Below are 18,346 nucleotides of genomic sequence, written 5' to 3'. Positions count from 1 at the left end.
TCCTGAGCTATCCGCAAAACAAACATTCTATGCTCACTAGCGCCGCCTGGTGGCAAAATCGCGAATCTCTTGCTTAGAATAATGATAGTCCTTAAGCTACTCAACATTTTGAACTTCATAGCGTTTATAATGATAGTCCTTGAGCTACTGAACAACTTTGCCGAAGACGCCATCTCTCTAAGTGGTCAGGATCCCTAGCTATCGGGAAAACAAAAATTCTAGGCTCACTAGCGCCACCTGTTGGCAAAATCTCGAATCTTTTGGCTAGAATAATGATAGTCCTTGAGCTACTGAATAACTTTGCCGAAGACGCCATCTCTCTAAGTGGTCAGGATCCTGAGCTATCCGGAAAACAAATTCTTGCTTAGAATAATGATAGTCCTTGAGCTACTGAACAACTTTGCCCAAGACGCCATCTTTCTAAGTGGCCAGGATCCTAAGCTATCCGCAAAACAAAAATTCTAGGCTCACTAGCGCCGCCTGGTGGCAAAATCTCGAATCTCTTGGCTAGAATAATGATAATCCTTGAGCTACTGAACAACTTTGCCGAAGGCGCCATCTTTCTAAGCGGCCAGGATCCTGAGATATCTGCAAAAGAAAAGTTTCATGCTCACTAGCGCCGCCTGGTGGCAAAATTTTGAACTTCATAGCGTTTATAATGACAGTCCTTGAGCTACTGAACAACTTTGTCGAAGACGCCATCTCTCTAAGTGGTCAGGATCTTGAGCTATCCGCAAAACAAAAGTTTCATGCTCACTAGCACCGCCTAGTGGCAGAATTCCGCAATTGAATGACCACCGTATGTTAGCCCTTGAACAATTTTGCTGAACATCATGATCCTCTATTTTAAATACTTTTTATGATAATGATCATTTATAAAAACGGTCGTTAATCTGAATTTCGGTCGTAAAAAAATGGTCGGAAAAAGAACCGTCGGTAAAAAAACGGTCGTAAAAAGAGGTTGGAGTGTACTATAAAGTATTTCACTCTCTGAGAATTCTGAGAATTTTTTTTTTTTAAAATCTTTATTTGAGTGTATTTTAACACACGAGGGCTAGTTCTACACTTAATTCTGAGAATTGATTTTTCACTTAATAAATAGAATGAAATAATCATGCTTAATGAGCACAAAGCACCTTCACTGCAGTAATAAATCTGATACCATCAATTTTCTATATTTGACAAGGTTTTGAAGAAAATCAATGAGTGAAAGAACTACTTATTAAATTAGCCAAATTAGTTAAGGCTATACATATACAAATGTTACGTCATATAGTCTTGGTAGGTTTAGATGTCGTAGATCGAACTTGTTAACTGTTCAATGGTCAAACAACGAATGAAAAACTTTATTGAGCTCTCCTCTATTCATACTCATACATGACATTGTCTGTGTTAACTTGATCAACAAGACTTGGTTGCTATGAACAAATTTTTCGTCGCCTACTCAACTCCTTCTACACTCCTCCTCGACGAAATTACTCTTGCTTGGTCCCGAAATTTTGAGAGCTTAATTCCATATAATGGTTTTGTCATCATGTCGGCTATCATGTCTTCGGTTGGCAAGTATTGAGGATTGATGATTCCGTCTTGTTTGAGTTGTCGGATGAAATGATATTTTGTCTCAATGTGCTTGGATCTTCGGTTGATGTTCGGTGCGCTTAAGGTGAAACAGTTTGAAATCAACTTCTAAGATTACACTAAAACTTCAAAGGCACAAATCTCGCGAAAAAAGCATCCCACGACAGTGCACTTTTTATTTTGGCTTTGTGCACTAGCAGAAAGCTTGAAATAAGAAGATCAGGAGCGTTTGCCAACTATTTCTCCAGTTTTGTGCCTTTGAAAACGTGAGTAGGGGGAGAAGTCGGCCATCTTTGGATTCCGAGATGTTTCACCTTAATTGCTTGATACAGCTTTGATTATCCTCATTGATTTTCACCGGCAATGTTGTTACGATCTTCAAATCATTGAACAAACGAAGTATCCAGGTGAGTTCTTTACAGCAATCTGCCATGGCTACGTATTCGGCTTCCGTACTACTGAGTGTCACATTATCTTGCTTTCTTGCATTCCATCCAATCATTCCTCCAGCATAACGAAATAGGAAACCAGATGTTGACTTGCGATCCTTGGAATCGCCTGCCCAATCAGCATCAACAAATACTTCTAGTTGTGATGAATCGATGCCCAATGTTAGCCTATGGTCGATGGTTCCTTTGAGATAGCGAAGTACTCGTTTTGCTTCATTCCAGTCATCTTGACTTGGGTTACTAGTTTTTCGTCCAAGGATAGACACTGCCACAGCTATATCTGGTCTGGTATTCAGGGCTATGTACAGCAATCCTCCGATCAGGCTGGCGAACTGATGATTGTTTGGTTATCTTTCTGTTTCCTCCTCCTTTGACTGTATATAGCCGGGATCAAGTGGAATCTTCGAAGATTTTGCATCTTGTAGTCCAAATCTTGTCAAAAGTTTTTAGATGTACGCCTTCTGATTCAATGACACACCATCTTGCGAACGTATTACATGGATGCCAAGAAAATGTGTTATATCTCCCAGTGATGTTATTTTGAAGTGACTATTCAAATTCTGGCCTCAAAATGGCCTCATGCTCCTTCTCGGACTTGCAAACAATGATTAGGTCGTCCACATATACAGCAATGAAAGCGTACCATCATCGTTGTGCTTCGAATACAAACACGGATCGCTTTCAGAGGGCTTGAATCCAAGTTTTCGTAAAACTGAATCGAGCTTCTTGTTCCAAATATTTGCGGCTTGCTTCAATCCATATAGTCCTTTCTGAAGATGACACACCAGACTTGGATCTTCATAATCACAACCAGGAGGTAGTTTCATATAGACAGTTTCCTGGAGTTCTCCGTTTAGATAAGACGGCTTACGTGTTTGATTAGCATAGACGTCCACGTGTTTGATTAGCATATTCCTTTGGTGAGCCACAGACAGCAAAGTTCTGAACGTAGTTTGCTTCACCACGGGGGCAAAAACTTCATCGTAATCTGTTCCAAATTTTTGCGTAAAGCCTCAGGCCACCAATCTTGCCTTATAACGAACAACTTTGCCAGTTTCATCTATCTTCCTTTTAAAAATCCATTTACAGCCGATTGTTTTACGTCCATGTGGCAGGGGTACAATATTCCAAGTGCAGTTTTCTTTGTGCGACTGCAACTCCTCCGCAACCGCAGCTCTCCAAAGTTCGCTTTCCGGACCTGCTAGCGCTTCTTTGATTGTGCGTGGTTCAGGGATGTTCTTCATTATCATATCAGCAACTTCACAATAACGTGTGGGTGGTATTCCCTTCGTGCTTCTCTCCGAACGTCTTATATTCTCGGGTGGTGTTTGCAGGGTTACTAGTTCATCTTCCGTATCGATTCCTTGACTACAGTCCAGATAAGATTCATCTGACGTTGATTGATTATCTTCCGTTTCGAATTCTTGATTACCTTCATCAATACTCAGATCGTTTGAAATACTTGGCTCTAGAATTGATTCGTACTCCACTAAGATGGAAGGCTTCGAAGAAATTTCTAACGGTTTTCCTTCATTCACAAATCGTACATCTCTACTGTGATAGACTTTGTTGGTTGCCAGATCCACGAAGCGGTATGCTTTTTGAATATCAGAATATCCTACACACGTATGCTTGATTCCTTTTGGCTCCAGCTTAGTCCTCTTCTGGTCAGGAATATGGACGAACGCACTGCTCCCGAATATATGCAAATGTTTCAAATCTGGCTTCTTCTTATACCAGGCTTCATATGGTGTTCTTGCAGTAGATCTAGTTGGCAACAAATTTGGATGTGTGAGGCGGTGTTGATAGCTTCTGCCCAGTATTTATAATCCATACCAGCATCGATGAGCATACATCGCGCCATTTCCACTAGACTTCGATTCTTACGTTCCGCAACTGCATTTCGCCTAGGACTATAGGCTGTTGTATATTGCGGAATGATTCCCTTTTGGTGGTACAATCTGTCCAATCTGTCTGCTTGATTTATATTCTCCGCCGCAATCGGATCGAATGATCGCAGGTGTTTTTCCGAAACGTGTTTCAACCATCCGGATGTATTCCTCCATCCTTTCTGTCACTTCCGATTTCTTTCGAAGAAAATACACAGTGCAATATCGGGTAAAATCGTCTATAATCGTCATAAAATATCGGGCGCCTCCTGGTGTGACGGTATTCATAGGTGCACACAAATCGGTATGCAGGAGTTTCAACATTTTCGATGATTGGGGGCCAGCTTGTTTTGGGAAAGGCAATCGCGTCATCTTACCCTCCAGGCAACACTCGCAGTCGGCGTTAACTTCACATTTCTGAATCTGAATACCAGTTACTAGATCATCACGTACCAGTTTACGAATGGCTCCTTCGTCTCGGTGCTCTAGGATTCGATACCATTTATGAATACAATTTTCGGCATGCTTCACTGACATAGCGGTTATCGATTTGCTGTTGTTCAATGTTTATATAGGCCTGACTTCTTCACTGCAATGGCGGCAACGTGTCCATGTTTCAAAATTTTGCATGTTTCTCCAGTGAAAATCACATCTGCATTCTTCTCAGCTAGCTTACCGACTGATACCAGATTTGCGTCCAACTTCGGAACGTGGAGAACATCGGTGATTGTTACTTGCGTTTCATGGTTGTCTACAGTACATTGCAGTGTTCCAGAGCCCTTTCCAGCAACACTAACTTCACTGCCATCGGCTAATGTGACGGTTATCCCTGAGCATGTCTTATATTGCTTGAAAAAACATTTTTCTGCGCACATGTGTGTACTTGCACCAGAATCAATGACCCAGGAGTTCATCGTAGTTGGCTTGTTACGTACCGTGAAACAGAACATTGAACTTTCTTCTTCTTTCACAGTTCTTGCTTTAGGTTTGAACTTCCGGCGGGATTCATCTACCTTTTGATAGGATTGCAGTCGACAGTCTTTCTTGACGTCAGTGGTGCATTTTGAACTGAACGCGAGCCAAAAATGAACGGAGCCCGAGCCAAACTTGCACTTGAACGTAGTAGTCAATGAACTTACGAGCAAGAGCTTGCCGTTGCTCAAGAACGGCCCGTTCAGTTCACAATAATGATTGGAGGTCTCACTTGAAGAATGAATGTATTAATCACAGAGGCGTCGCGTGGCCTAATTATCAACCTGTGCACTTCTAAATTAGTGTCACTATATTTTTGCCATTATTATTCAAACAATTTTTTTTTTAAATTAATGAAAATGTGTAACCAGTGGTTACAAACCTTCTTGTTCAAATATAATTTTCTTCTAGTCTTTCAGTTGATTAAAAACATTTAAGTTTTCAGATGCTAATTGGGTTGTTTAGTTTGATTTATCAATTCAACCAACAATTTTTCAATTTTCAGGATTTGTCATCATTATGGGAAAATTATAAATTTGAATATGAAAATAGTTCGAATTATGCGGGTCTGCATTGAATTTTAACTAATATTATAATGCAGGGCTGTGATCATAGCCCACATACCGTAACATAGGGCGAATAGAAAAATGTTTATTAAATATCAGTACTTTTTTTCATTTTAAGTGCATCAAAAAAAATCAAATTGTGTTAACTGCCCATTAGAGTGGTTCAAAAAATCGTTTTTGCTCCACACCGCTCATCCGATTCTAGATCAAATTCTGAGTGTCCTCTCAAAATTTGAGCTCATTCGGATGAAAACTGAGACTGCACAAGCCCTTTAAAGTTTATATGGGAATTACTATGGGAAAAGCAAGCAATTAATTCAATCGGTCATAGTGTTTGCCCATGTGCTCTTGAGGATTAGTGCTACGTTGATACTGTGAGATACATTCATCAGCTACAACTTTGCCGAAGACCGTTTTCAAATCGGACGTCTCAGTAATTGGTTATTGATTTATATCCAGTCACAAATTCTTCAACAGTGCTCATTTCACTTCTGAACAGGCAACATTGCTGCATCTGGCGCGAAAGATAGCACGCACAAATCATGGCTACTATGTTTTACTGCATATATCCAGTGATGCCTGCAGAATTGCCCAATTATTATAGCCAAAGTTTTACAACTCATACAAAAATCAATAACTAATTACTGGGGCGTCCGATTTAAAAATGGTATTCGGCAAAGTTGTAGCTGATGAATGTATCTCACAGTATCAACGTAGCACTAATCCTCAAGAGCACATGGGAAAACACTATGACCGATTGAATGAATTGCTTGCTTTTCCCATAGTAATTCCCATATAAACTTTAAAGGGCTTGTGCAGTCTCAGTTTTCATCCGAATGAGCTCAAATTTTGGGAGAACACTCAGAATTTGATCTAGAATCGAATGAGCGGTGTGGAGCAAAAACGATTTTTTGAACCACTCTACTGCCCATACTCGCATAACAGTCCCATATTATATAGGATTTCCTATATAAATGAGACTATTATGCGAGTATGATGGAAAACAATACTATCAGTTGTTGAGATTTTATTATTTCATTCTCATGTTATGAATAATATGTATTGAATATGAAAAGATTCTATGAATATATGCTATTGAACTAAAGAAACAAAAATATTTTTGTGGTTTTTTTTTTAAGATTATCATTACATACTAGTGGCATTTCTAACTGTAGGTCGCTTTGTTTCTATTTGCCCTACTTTTTCTGTTCACCCCGCACGCTATGTCTGAACCAGACGATTAAAAAAATCGAATGTACATCGGATTTTTTCTCGCTAGAGATCAGTATTTGATCCATATTTTCATAATCGGAAGGTTTTAAAATATTCTATCGGTGAAATTTTTTTCCATACATTTTGTATGGGCTGAAATGCGCCGAAAAACGAGGTTTTCATGGATTTTAGTATGAAAAATAGCTGAAAAGTGTAAAAAATAAAAATTTCACCGATAGAATATTTTAAAACTTTCCGATTATGAAAATATGGATCAAATACTGATCTCTAGCGAGAAAAAATCCGATGTACATTCGATTTTTATAATCGTCTGGTTCAGACATAGCGTGCCCCGTTTTACGATACTTTTGCATAAAATAAGTACACGATCGGTTCCATCGGGTACTTAGTGCACGCATCATGAAAAATGCTCGATTTTAAAACACATCACAAGCGTGAAGATGCTGGCGATGAAGGAGGGCGCGACCGCACCTGAGATAATTTTCTGGTTGTCTTCTGATTGACCATCGTAAGTATACCATCGCGCTAATGCTTTATGTTAAAAGCGAGGTTTTTAATAAATAAATAACAAAAAACAACAGCGTTATTACCGAGTGCCAACTTTAAGGTGATTATAAAACGAAGCCAAACATCGAATTTTCAGGTGCACAAGACTGGTGAATATGACAACAGTTCGCGTTGAAAATCAATCAAATTACTTGCTTGCTGGTGGTGACCAATGGGATTAATTTTTCAACGTGGAGCGCTTTTTGGTTCTCAAGTCTTGTGCTATTAAAAATTTGAGGTGTGGCTTCATTCTATAATCACCTTAAAAAACTCCCTACTGTCAGCCGCCTGAAACATCACGCCTGCACATCACACCACAAGCTTGGTGATGCTGAAAGCGCGAAGAACAAAAGAGAACAAGAAAATGGATCTCTCTCGTGGACTGATTTCTCTCCTGTCTCCCCATCCACACGCTCACGTTGTTCGAATTGGTTGATGTAGCGAAACTGTGCACCGGCCAAAGTTGACGCTTTGGCTACTTACACACTGGCATTTGTAGTTCAAAAATCTTTCTACCACATACACAGGATTGCGTGTACGATGCAAGGCAACACGTTTCTCGAGTAGAGTGCACGCGTTGGTTTTCATCGTCACAGCAGCAAAGTTTAGCGTGGAACAAAGTGTTGCGCAGCATGCATCGCGCTTAGCGCGTAGGGAAAATTAAGTCTGATTCGCGCTTCGCACGAAACACCTTTTGCAAGGCAAAAATTTAACAATTGATAGGTGAAAATTGCGTTGCAAGCTATCAGCAATAAGGATAATTTTAATGGGCTAAATTTTGTTAAAAGAAATATTAAATTGAACTTCAAAAGCAGTACATATTGTAGGTGGTTAGGATGAACGAATTGTCACCTGTGCAGTGCACATGTTGCACATGTGGACGCGACGCTTCTGAACTATACGTTATATGTTCCCGACATATTGAAGTAAGTAAAATGACGTGAATCTAAGTCACAAATTACGTAATTTCCGTCACAATGCACTATGGTCCAGGAATCAGTTTTACGCGGAAAGATGCATTTTGAGCTTTAGAATGAAACATTAGACAAAAACGGTCTTCTACAAAGTTGTTTGTGTTAGTAAGGTCGTTTGTTTGGTGTTATTGAAAATTAGGGTGGACCACTTTTTCATAGAAATTGTGTAACTAACTTTCTTATTTGTAGAAATTATATTACACATGCTTCAGCAAAGTAGTAGACCATTCAATTTCAAGCAACTTTGCCAAAAAAAGTTTTTTTGTATCTCTTAAATTGACCGATTTAGAGCTATTTTCCTAAAGGTAACATAGGGTGGTCCGAACAAAACTGGTTTTCTGGCTCTAGAGTTTTCAATTCAAATTTCTCATCAAAGTAGTCTATGAAACACTTTTAGAGCTCTAAAAAATGCGTAATTTGGTGAGTGAAGAAACTCGCTATCTCCTTCCGTTTGGGAGTTATTGTTGTTTTTCTCTCAAAAACATGCCTACTTTGATTGAGAATATCTCTGATTGGGGCAAACATAAATAATATCTTTTGACAGCATTCAAAAGACAAAATAAAATTGTATATTATATCAAAAAATTACAGATGTGTTATTTTTGTAACTCCTATAAAATGTCTTTAAAAACAAATATTTTTTATAACAAAAACTTTAATAACTTTTGAACTAAAATAGATATCATCAATCTTTTTGCATGAAACTTTGCGTTTTATTAAGTTTCAAAAGTCGTTCATAGACGACTTTGACGAGAAACTAATATTAAAAAAACTAGAGTTGAAAAACTTATTTTTGTTGGACCATCCTGCGATGATTAGGAAAAAATGCTCTAGATTGGACAAATTTCGAGCTACAGAAAAACTTTTTTTGGCAAAGTTGGTCAAAATTTCAAGTTCTACCGCTTTGCCTAAGAGTATATACCAGTATTTTTGCAAATAAAAAAGTTGAATATATGATTTGTGTGATATTGTGGGCCACTCTAGTTTTAAATGACACAGTATGAAAGCTTACATTTTAAGAAACAATTTTGTAGAAGATCATTTTTGTCTAAAATTTTATTTTCATGCTCAAAATGCAAAATAATGAAGAAATACATACCATTAAAATCTTCAAAATAGTTTTAGAGCCCTACCTTTCTTATTTCAGATTTCTCGTCAAAGCGGTCTATGAACGACTTTAAGAACTTAACAAAACGCAAATTTTCATGCAAAAATATTGATGATATCTATTTTAGTTCAAAAGTTATTAAAGTTTTTCTGCTTAAAATCCTTCGTTTTTCAGGGCATTTTATTAAAGTTACAAAAATAACACATCTGTAATTTTTTGATATAATATACAATTTTATTTTGTCTTTTCAATGCCGTCAAAAGATATTTTTTATGTTTGCCCCAATCAGAGATATTCACAATCAAAGTAGGCATGTTTTTGAGAGAAAAACAACAATAACTCACAAACGGAAGGAGATAGCGAGTTTCTTCACTCACCAAATTACGCATTTTTTAGAGCTGTAAAAGTGTTTCATAGACTACTTTGATGAGAAATTTGAATTGAAAACTCTAGAGCCAGAAAACCAGTTTTGTTCGGACCACCCTATGTTACCTTTAGGAAAATAGCTCTAAATCGGTCAATTTAAGAGATACAAAAAAACTTTTTTTGGCAAAGTTGCTTGAAATTGAATGGTCTACTACTTTGCTGAAGCATGTGTAATATAATTTCTACAAATAAGAAAGTTAGTTACACAATTTCTATGAAAAAGTGGTCCACCCTAATTTTCAATAACACCAAACAAACGACCTTACTAACACACACAACTTTGTAGAAGACCGTTTTTGTCTAATGTTTCATTCTAAAGCTCAAAATGCATCTTTCCGCGTAAAACTGATTCCTGGACCACTGTGCAATGGACTGAATATATTTCGAATCACAAACATTTTCAATCACATTGGACGTATTTTTACAAGAATGACGTATATTTAAGTTTCATTGCCATCAAATTTATCAACGTACGTAATATTAGTTTTTATCAGTGTGCAGTACTATGACGAATTTTGTGATAATGAATTTGAAGAGATATTTAGAGTTGTCTGTCAAAATTTCATGCGTTTTGCTCATAGCAAAACAAAGTTACAGCATGCCAAAGTTGAGAATTTTGTATGAAAATCGGCTTTCACTACTATTATTTTGAACACAACTGTATCTACATTACATTTTCAATACTTTTGTGTAAAATTGTTAGGTCCGCGTAATTAAACTGAGTAGTTTACAAACCAGTTTTTATATTTTTTTTGGTTAAAATTTGGAATTTCATTTTTTTTTAATATTTATAAGGTCTTGTTAAAATTTCATCGAAATTGTTTTATAGGTGACTCAGATCTGCCCTGTAGAGTTGGGCATTTTGTGTCAATTGTCGAGAGAGTTTTAAATGTATAGTCCAATGTACTGCCAATAACTAATGAATATTACTGAAAAAAATGTAGCAATTTTCGTAAACACAGAAATTTGTTAAAAATATTAAATTATCACAACTTGTATTTTTATTTCAAATTAATTGAGTATTAAGACTTGAAGTTTTATAAATATGAAAACAGTTTTATACAATGACTAGCATGTATTTAAAACTTATTGTTTAACTATCCTCATCTTATAAAAAAAAAAAACAATATTTTTAGCAACATTATTTTTCAAAACAATATGATGGTGTTCGCCTATCCATGTAAGTATAGTTGCAAACTAGGCACTACCATTTATTGAATTGCACGATTTTTTATAAAAATATATTGAAGTATTGATGACAAATAAACTTCGAGTGATATTGTTGAATACGATTTTCTCCAAGAAAAACTCGAATTATTGGATTTTTCCGCTTTTGCCTTTTTTCTACCTAGTGGCGCAACTGGAGTAAATTAAATATATTTCATAAGTTAACTCCACCCTTAGTGTTGACAGATATCCGTATACCTACCGTATTTTTGTCTTGCTCAATTGTAGATACTTTCAGATAAGGCGAAAATAATCACTTAGTACCATTAAAAACTAGTTTTTGATCAAGCACGTTTACGCATTTTTAATAATGAGTTGTAAATATGCAAATGAAACAGATTTTTTTAGGCGCGGATTGGAGTTCCTAGGCGCGGATCAAATTTCTGAAGTCGCGATTTTCGCGGATACGATTTTAAGATTCTTGTAACAGCCCTCAATTAGGTACATACATTCTGATGAAATTTCTGGGAAAAAACATGACGATTGCATAGTGCAACACTTGGCGAATATTACGAGGATTCCCTAAAGAAATTCTTAAAAACATCTTCTGAAATTTGTCTGGTCGGATTATTTGAGAAATCCTTATTAAAAACTATTAGGAACACTTCTTGGTCACCATTTGTCTTCTTTCTGATCTCTTTTTCCAGGCATGAGGTCTCCAATGTTTTTAGACACTTAGAAGCTATCAGCCTTGGAATTAAGGTGACTTAGATTCTAATAGGTGATTTGTTTTTCCAGATATGTTGGAAGCATCCGTAACGGACCAGCAACAGCAAGAAGGGGAACAGCAAAGCACGGATGAGACCGATTTAAAGACTGGAGAAGTAAAGGAGAACACCATCGAGATTGTGGAGGAAGTCGAGGACGATGTGTTCAGTGAGGAACCGTTGAGGAAGCAGCTGAGCTTCGGGCGGAGTGTGGTCAAATGGGACCGAGATTGCGGTGCTAGTGATGCAAGTTGTTACTTCAGTGCAAGTGCTTCACATTCCGATACCAACTACTGTAGCACCGACGAGCACGAGCATATCTTCCACGGGGCTGTGATGGCTTACCACGGATTGCACTCCAGCGATAGCGGGGCGGACATTTCGGAGAAGAATTTCGAACGGAAGGAGGCCCGGAATGACAATTTTTTCGATGGGGTCAAGGAAGCGCTGGTAGATGAATCGAAGATAACTTCAATGGTGCATGCAGAACGAAATAACAGTCTTCCTGAGGTATTCGGAAGGGAAGATTTGCAGGAGGCATGGCAGTCCTACTGGAACAAGCACGGAGAATCGATCATCTGGGCTTCGTGGATCGAGAAATACAGCGATTACATTAATCCGGAGTATTTGGACCAAGTTCCGCAGAAACCGCCACACCACGGGACAAACTGTAATTCGCCACATTCCAAGAGTGAGACCACACCGGACACGACCTACGATGCTTCCAAGCACTTTTCCTTCGACACGATGGAGGCCGATCCGGACCCGAAAGCACCAACGGAGATAATCGTAACGACCAGTTCGCCCCACCCCTGCACCCGGAGCGATGAGTGGAACGACATCTGGACGACACATCGCTCGGGATCGGCGGAGAATGAAGCCCTCCTCAGTCCCCGTTGCGACTCGGTTACTTCCAGCATTCCACTGACCATCGGAACAACGGATTCGATGACCAACGTGACACGCATGACAATCTCCAGCTATGACTTCTGCAGCTCGAAGGTCAGCTCGGAATCGTCCAATATGAGCGGAGGATCCAGCTTGAGCGACCCGATCTCTTCGGAGTCGGAAAGTTCCAACAGTTCCGACATGCTGGAAACGGAGTGTCTGGTTGGGCATCGAGGAGGTGTTCCTGTCGGAAGCGCCCCTGGGGAGGATGGTGGCGAATCGTCGACCATGCACGAGGACGAAGCTGCCATGGATGGGGAACAGTACTGGCAGATCCTATGGCAGAAGCACTTTCAGGAGCTGTACGCCACGCACTACAGCACGTTCATGGCGGAGAAAGATGACGAGCACGTCGGGGGAGATGGGCGAAACAAGCTGCATAAACGGAAGCGCAACAGTAGCAGCGGTTCCGGGATGATGAACAAGTAAGTTGAGAATAGACTGATCTAGAACATGTAATTCTAAATGATAGTTTAGGTCCCTATTATTTCTACATAAAAATTTCAACTCATTTCAACAACGGGAAGTGCCTGCACATGGTTTGTGTGAAACCAAATGTACCTATTGAGGAAATCTTTCGGTTTCATATCGTCCTCTCTTGTTTCTGAAATTTTGAAGGAATCCCAAAAATGTGTTTCAAAAATCGACAGAAAAAATCGGGTCTATACCGTATATTCTTCTTCTTAAACCGGGAATTTGAGATGGTCACCGGGAAAATCGTTTGGAACGAATATTTTCGAGCTCATAGGTCGTAGAAAATCGTTATGTTTGAATATAATTATTGTAATACAGCATTTGAATAGATAACTTTCATTGGAATGCTTTAAAAATTTCAACGATTGAATTCCTACTTTGTTACATCTTGCTTTTTGAAAAAAAAACAGCTAAAACAGATTTTATCAGCATCCGTTGTATTTATCCAAATTGGAGTGCCTCGTTGGATAAATGTACAAATCGTGCTGAAAAAATCATCATTTTGCAAATTTATTTATGCAACAATAACTATGAGTCTTTTCACTACTGTCAGGGAAAACATTTTTTAAACTATTCTCTAACTAATTTACTCGAAATTTAGAATCAAAGTTTAATGAATTCTTTTAGAAGATTTTAGCCTTAAAACATATTGTATTGAAAATTTTCTTCAGTTACTGAACATGTATAGTGCAAATAATCCTGATATTTATTCTTGAAAACAATCCCGATTTGGTCAGTTTTTAACAAATCCACTAAGAGCTTGAAAATATAAGCTTATACATGCGTGGCTTTGTTTAATTTTCTCCTTAAATTTATTTGCTCCACAGGGTTTTCATGAAGAAAAAAAAAATCGAAATATTAAAAGTTGAATTGAGATACCTTCAATTTGCAATATTAAAAATCGGTAAAATTCTGGAAACTATACCGGGAAAACCGGAAAAAGCGGGAATTTTAAAATGAAAATTTGGTGGCCACCCTGTTAATTAAGTAAGGTACCGTGGGGCAAGTGGGTAATGGAATTCGCATAGTTGAGATTCTTCCAATTCTAGAGACTTTAAATTGAAACAAATGAGGTTGTGTATATTTTTTAGCTTGACTCCCACCATATATAGGCAACATGCTGAAATAGATTTTTATGAAAAATTGAAGAAAAAAATACAGAAAAAGTTTTTGAAAAATGTCTCCTTACTTTTCACTTACCCCAAAAGTGAGGCAAGTGAAAAGTTTACCGTTTTGAACAATAAATTCAAAAACAAACAGTTATATTCACGATTTCTATTAGCTTTAACACTTATTAAGGCTTCCCAATGAACAATAACATAAGTAACATGTAAACAAAGAAAATGTTATTCTTTTGACTTCAATTTTCTTCTGTTTAGTTATGTTAGTTTGAAATGATTCGACAACATTATAACTGCAAAATTTCCAATGTTAGTTCTTACATTATAGGACAGCAATTGCATTTCTGCTCTGTAGAATTTCCACCGCTCGTTATTTTTTGAGAAAGTCGGATATGACGTCGGATAACTCTTCGGGAGAAATCAAACGAAATCCTTCAATAACGTATTTAGGGTCTTTTTTATGTGGATAGACCTATACCCCATTTTTATGTTTTGAATTAGCTTTACATAGACATTCCACGAGATTTCCGTGTGTTCTCTAATATTGCAACTTTTCAGTCAACGTCTTCCTTTTAATTGGCTGCCCGAAGTAGACATATTGATATTGTAATGTTTGGCAACATCTTTTAGAGAATTTCCATGATTTCTAATAGCTTTTAACGCATGGGTATAGTGTTTCTTGAATTATCAGCACGTTATGTTTTTCTATGATAATTGCGAACCATGTTTACTTATGGCTACTTAAAGAGAAAACACAAATTCAATCTCTAATGATAAACTTTTCACTTGCCCCACCTGATCAGAAAATTGACGTTGTTTAAATTTAGTTATTTTTTGGTCTACGTCGAATTAATCCTAAAACTTTTTTTATTGCAGTTTGAAACTGTCACAAAGGACAACTAAGAAGTGGTACAGGAAATTATTTTCCGCAACTTTTTTCCACTGAAAACATTAAAATAAGATTGTACGCCGCCAACTTGTTACGGAGTAACAGTTGACAGGTTAACAATTTTTCATTCTATTATACAGTAATGGCTGAAAAATCTCAGAAATCTCTTACCTATCGTAATGTTCTCAATGACCTCAAAGATTTACGCATGAGTTTAAAACGTTAATTCACATATTCAGTAAAATATATCAATTGTTTTCACTTACCCCATTTACCCACTTGCCCCGCGGTACCTTACCTGTATTTTTGGAAAAATAATTTTCAAACGATAATGATTTAATAAATTGTCTTTGTAACGCTATATTTCTTTTGAATATTTCACTTTTCTCATTGGCTAGCTATGTTTCAAAAATATTTTATGATTTGTTTTCTCTCCAGGGCTTTTTCTATAAATTATTTGACTCGTAGTTTTTAATCAGAGTTTCAAAACTTTTTACAGAAGGTTTAAGAACTCTAACATATTGGATTCAAAGTTTTCTTCATTTACTGAATAATAAATCAATAAAGTGGGATATTCTTGTACGCAATCATTTATTCATAAGAGCTTTTAATGTGTCATTAGTTATCTAATCAACTTAGAAGCGGTTTCTTTATCACCGCTTAGGTATTAAACCTAGTTTAACCATATGGGTAAACGTGGTTTATGGCTAAAGCAAAGGTGAAGCACTCGAATTGAAAAAGTAAGATGAGATATAGGGGGGCAGGGGGCAAGAAGGACACCTTAAGGTATATAGGTTCAAATCATGGTTGATTAGCACAATTTTTTAAGATTATTCCAGTGCAGGGGCAAGCTCACCTCTTGTTCTAAATGATGTTATCCATAGATTTCAAAAATATGAGAAACACATGATGATTTGAGATTTTTGAAAATGTCCCTTCTTATGAGGGTTTTAAACGAGGCACGGGGCAAGAGTGCCACTCGTGTGGGGCAAGAAGACCACCAGAGCAAAATGCCACAAATTTTGTATAATATTATTTCCCCGCCTAAACGACAAATTGTAGAGTAAGTAAAGATAAAAACTGAGGGTTAAAAATTCTTCTTATAGTTAACAAGTAATTTTACGGAATTAATTTAGTTTTCATCTTATTTGACTGTAACAATAATAGTAAAAATTTTCAGAAACCATTTTGAATGTCCAAGATGGTTTATTTTGATTTTATTTAGTAGGAAACATTGATTTAATGCAATATTAAACGAGAAAAATAAAAGTTCATTTGATTTTATATGAGAAAATTGCGGTGTCCCTCTTGCCCCATAAGACATACTGTTTTCATGTATGTAAAATTTAATGTCAGAAGAACTTTTTCTAAAAAAATTTCTCACAGCTATATTAAACAATTGAAAATCATCAATACTGTGCGGAAAAATCAATATGTTTTGTATTTATTGGGAGTCAAACCTTGTTTTCCAGTCTTACATTCTTATAATATTTCGCATATTTTGCGTTGGTGAGTGAAATACATTTTTCTAATTTTTTGTACTAAACATTTTTAACTGTAGTATTTACACAACCCTCAATTAGTACTCAATTTATACTTATCCTGCGTTAAACATCAAAATATTGATTTGAACTACGTGAAATTAGAGGTGGCACTTTTGCCCCAGGTGTCCTTCTTGCCCCATGTCCCCCTATATTGTTAGGTATACTTCTTTCCAAATAGCCAGACGTCCACTCCTCCCGTGAAGAGAATTGTGTGGTAAATGTCCTGTAAGGAAAGCGACAAGCAATTGTGAGATCACTTGGAGCAAGGACAATTTTGTCCCAATACACCAAAAGTGGAAACAACGAAGTGTGTGTAGATCTACGATTCACTGGATTTTTCTCCAGTAGATCCAGTACCCATAAAGGGTAAGCGCAAGAAAGTGCTTCTTGTTTAAGATATATGTTTCTTGTTTAAGATATATGTTAACGTTGAAAAGGGCCTCGAGCGCTGCTATGGGAGTTGTAGAGAACGTACCAGACATCGCCATCAAGCATATCCTTTGGAGATGGCCCAATTTTGATTGGATTGTTCTCACTCGCCCTTTTGCCACCACACAAGACATCCATATGCCAATATTGGTCGAACAACTGTTGTGTAAATCCATTTGATATATTTGGGTTTGAGGCCCCAAGTTTTACCAAAGGTTCGCCGGCATTGACCGAAGGCCATGCAAGCTTTTTTGACTCTGAAATCAATGTGAGGTGTCCATGGAAGTTTGGAATCTAGAATGACTCCGACATACTTTACTTGATCAGTCACATTAATCTCAGTGCCAAAAAGACGTAAAGGTCGAATTCCATCGCGGTTTCGTCTTTCCGTAAAAAGAACAATAGATGTTTTATTCGGGTTAACCGAAAGGCCATATTGGCGACACCAACTCTCGGCTACCTGAAGAGCACTTTGCATCAGGTCGAATAGGGTACTTATGCACATACCAACTATCAAAGCTAGATAGTCGTCGGCAAATCCATAAGTTGGAAAACCGCAATTATTGAGTTGCCTCAATAGCGTATCTGCTACGAGATTCCACAAAAGTGGTGACAAGACTCCCCCTTGGGGGCATCCGCAAACACTCAATTTTCGAATCGCTGCTTGACGCAATGTCGAGAAGAGATGTCAATTTTTGAGCATTTGATGAATCCAATTGGTAATCATTGTAGGTAGCCCATGGTTTCGTGCGGCTTCAAATATGGCATCGGAAGACACGTTATCAAAGGCACCCTCAATATCCAAGAAAACACCCAAGCAAGATTGCTTCTGAGCGAATGCTTTCCAGATTGGTAAGCATGTTGATTCACATGAAGAGGCATGTTTGCCAAATAAACATCACGGATGTGATGATCGATAATGCGTTCAAGACATTTAAGAAGAAAATAGGTCAGACTGATTGGTCTAAAACTCTTCGCTTCTTCATACGACGCACGTCCTCCTTTCGGGATAAACTTTACAGTAATACAGCGGGAATTCGCTGGTTGGAACACGACTGCCTTCCAACTAGCGAATCCGACCCGTTAGTTGGAACGACTGACGGCTGGTGAAAATGCTCCAGACTAACGCATCTAAAGAGCAAAACGTCACGAAACGCACATATACATACACATTTGTTCTATATATGGAGACTTCAATGCGACGGTACTCAGACGTCAAAGTCAGTTGACATATTATCTTGACATTCGAGTGCTTTTTAGTTGGAA

General features: G+C 37.6%; 1 protein-coding gene across 1 annotated transcript in view; it reads left to right on the top strand.

The window, feature by feature from the left end:
- Positions 1-18,346, top strand: part of LOC5575277 (trimethylguanosine synthase) — a 42,675-nt gene that overhangs the window by 4,020 nt on the left and 20,309 nt on the right. The window contains exon 3 of the mRNA XM_021853298.1: positions 11,707-13,048. Coding sequence (XP_021708990.1) covers positions 11,707-13,048 — 1,342 coding nt within the window. The remainder of the gene's footprint in view (positions 1-11,706; positions 13,049-18,346) is intronic.

Source organism: Aedes aegypti, chromosome 3 (assembly GCF_002204515.2).
Source record: "Aedes aegypti strain LVP_AGWG chromosome 3, AaegL5.0 Primary Assembly, whole genome shotgun sequence".
NCBI lineage: Eukaryota > Metazoa > Arthropoda > Insecta > Diptera > Culicidae > Aedes > Aedes aegypti.
Note: the sequence above shows the minus strand (reverse complement) of the source record. Positions and strands in the feature narration are given on the sequence as shown.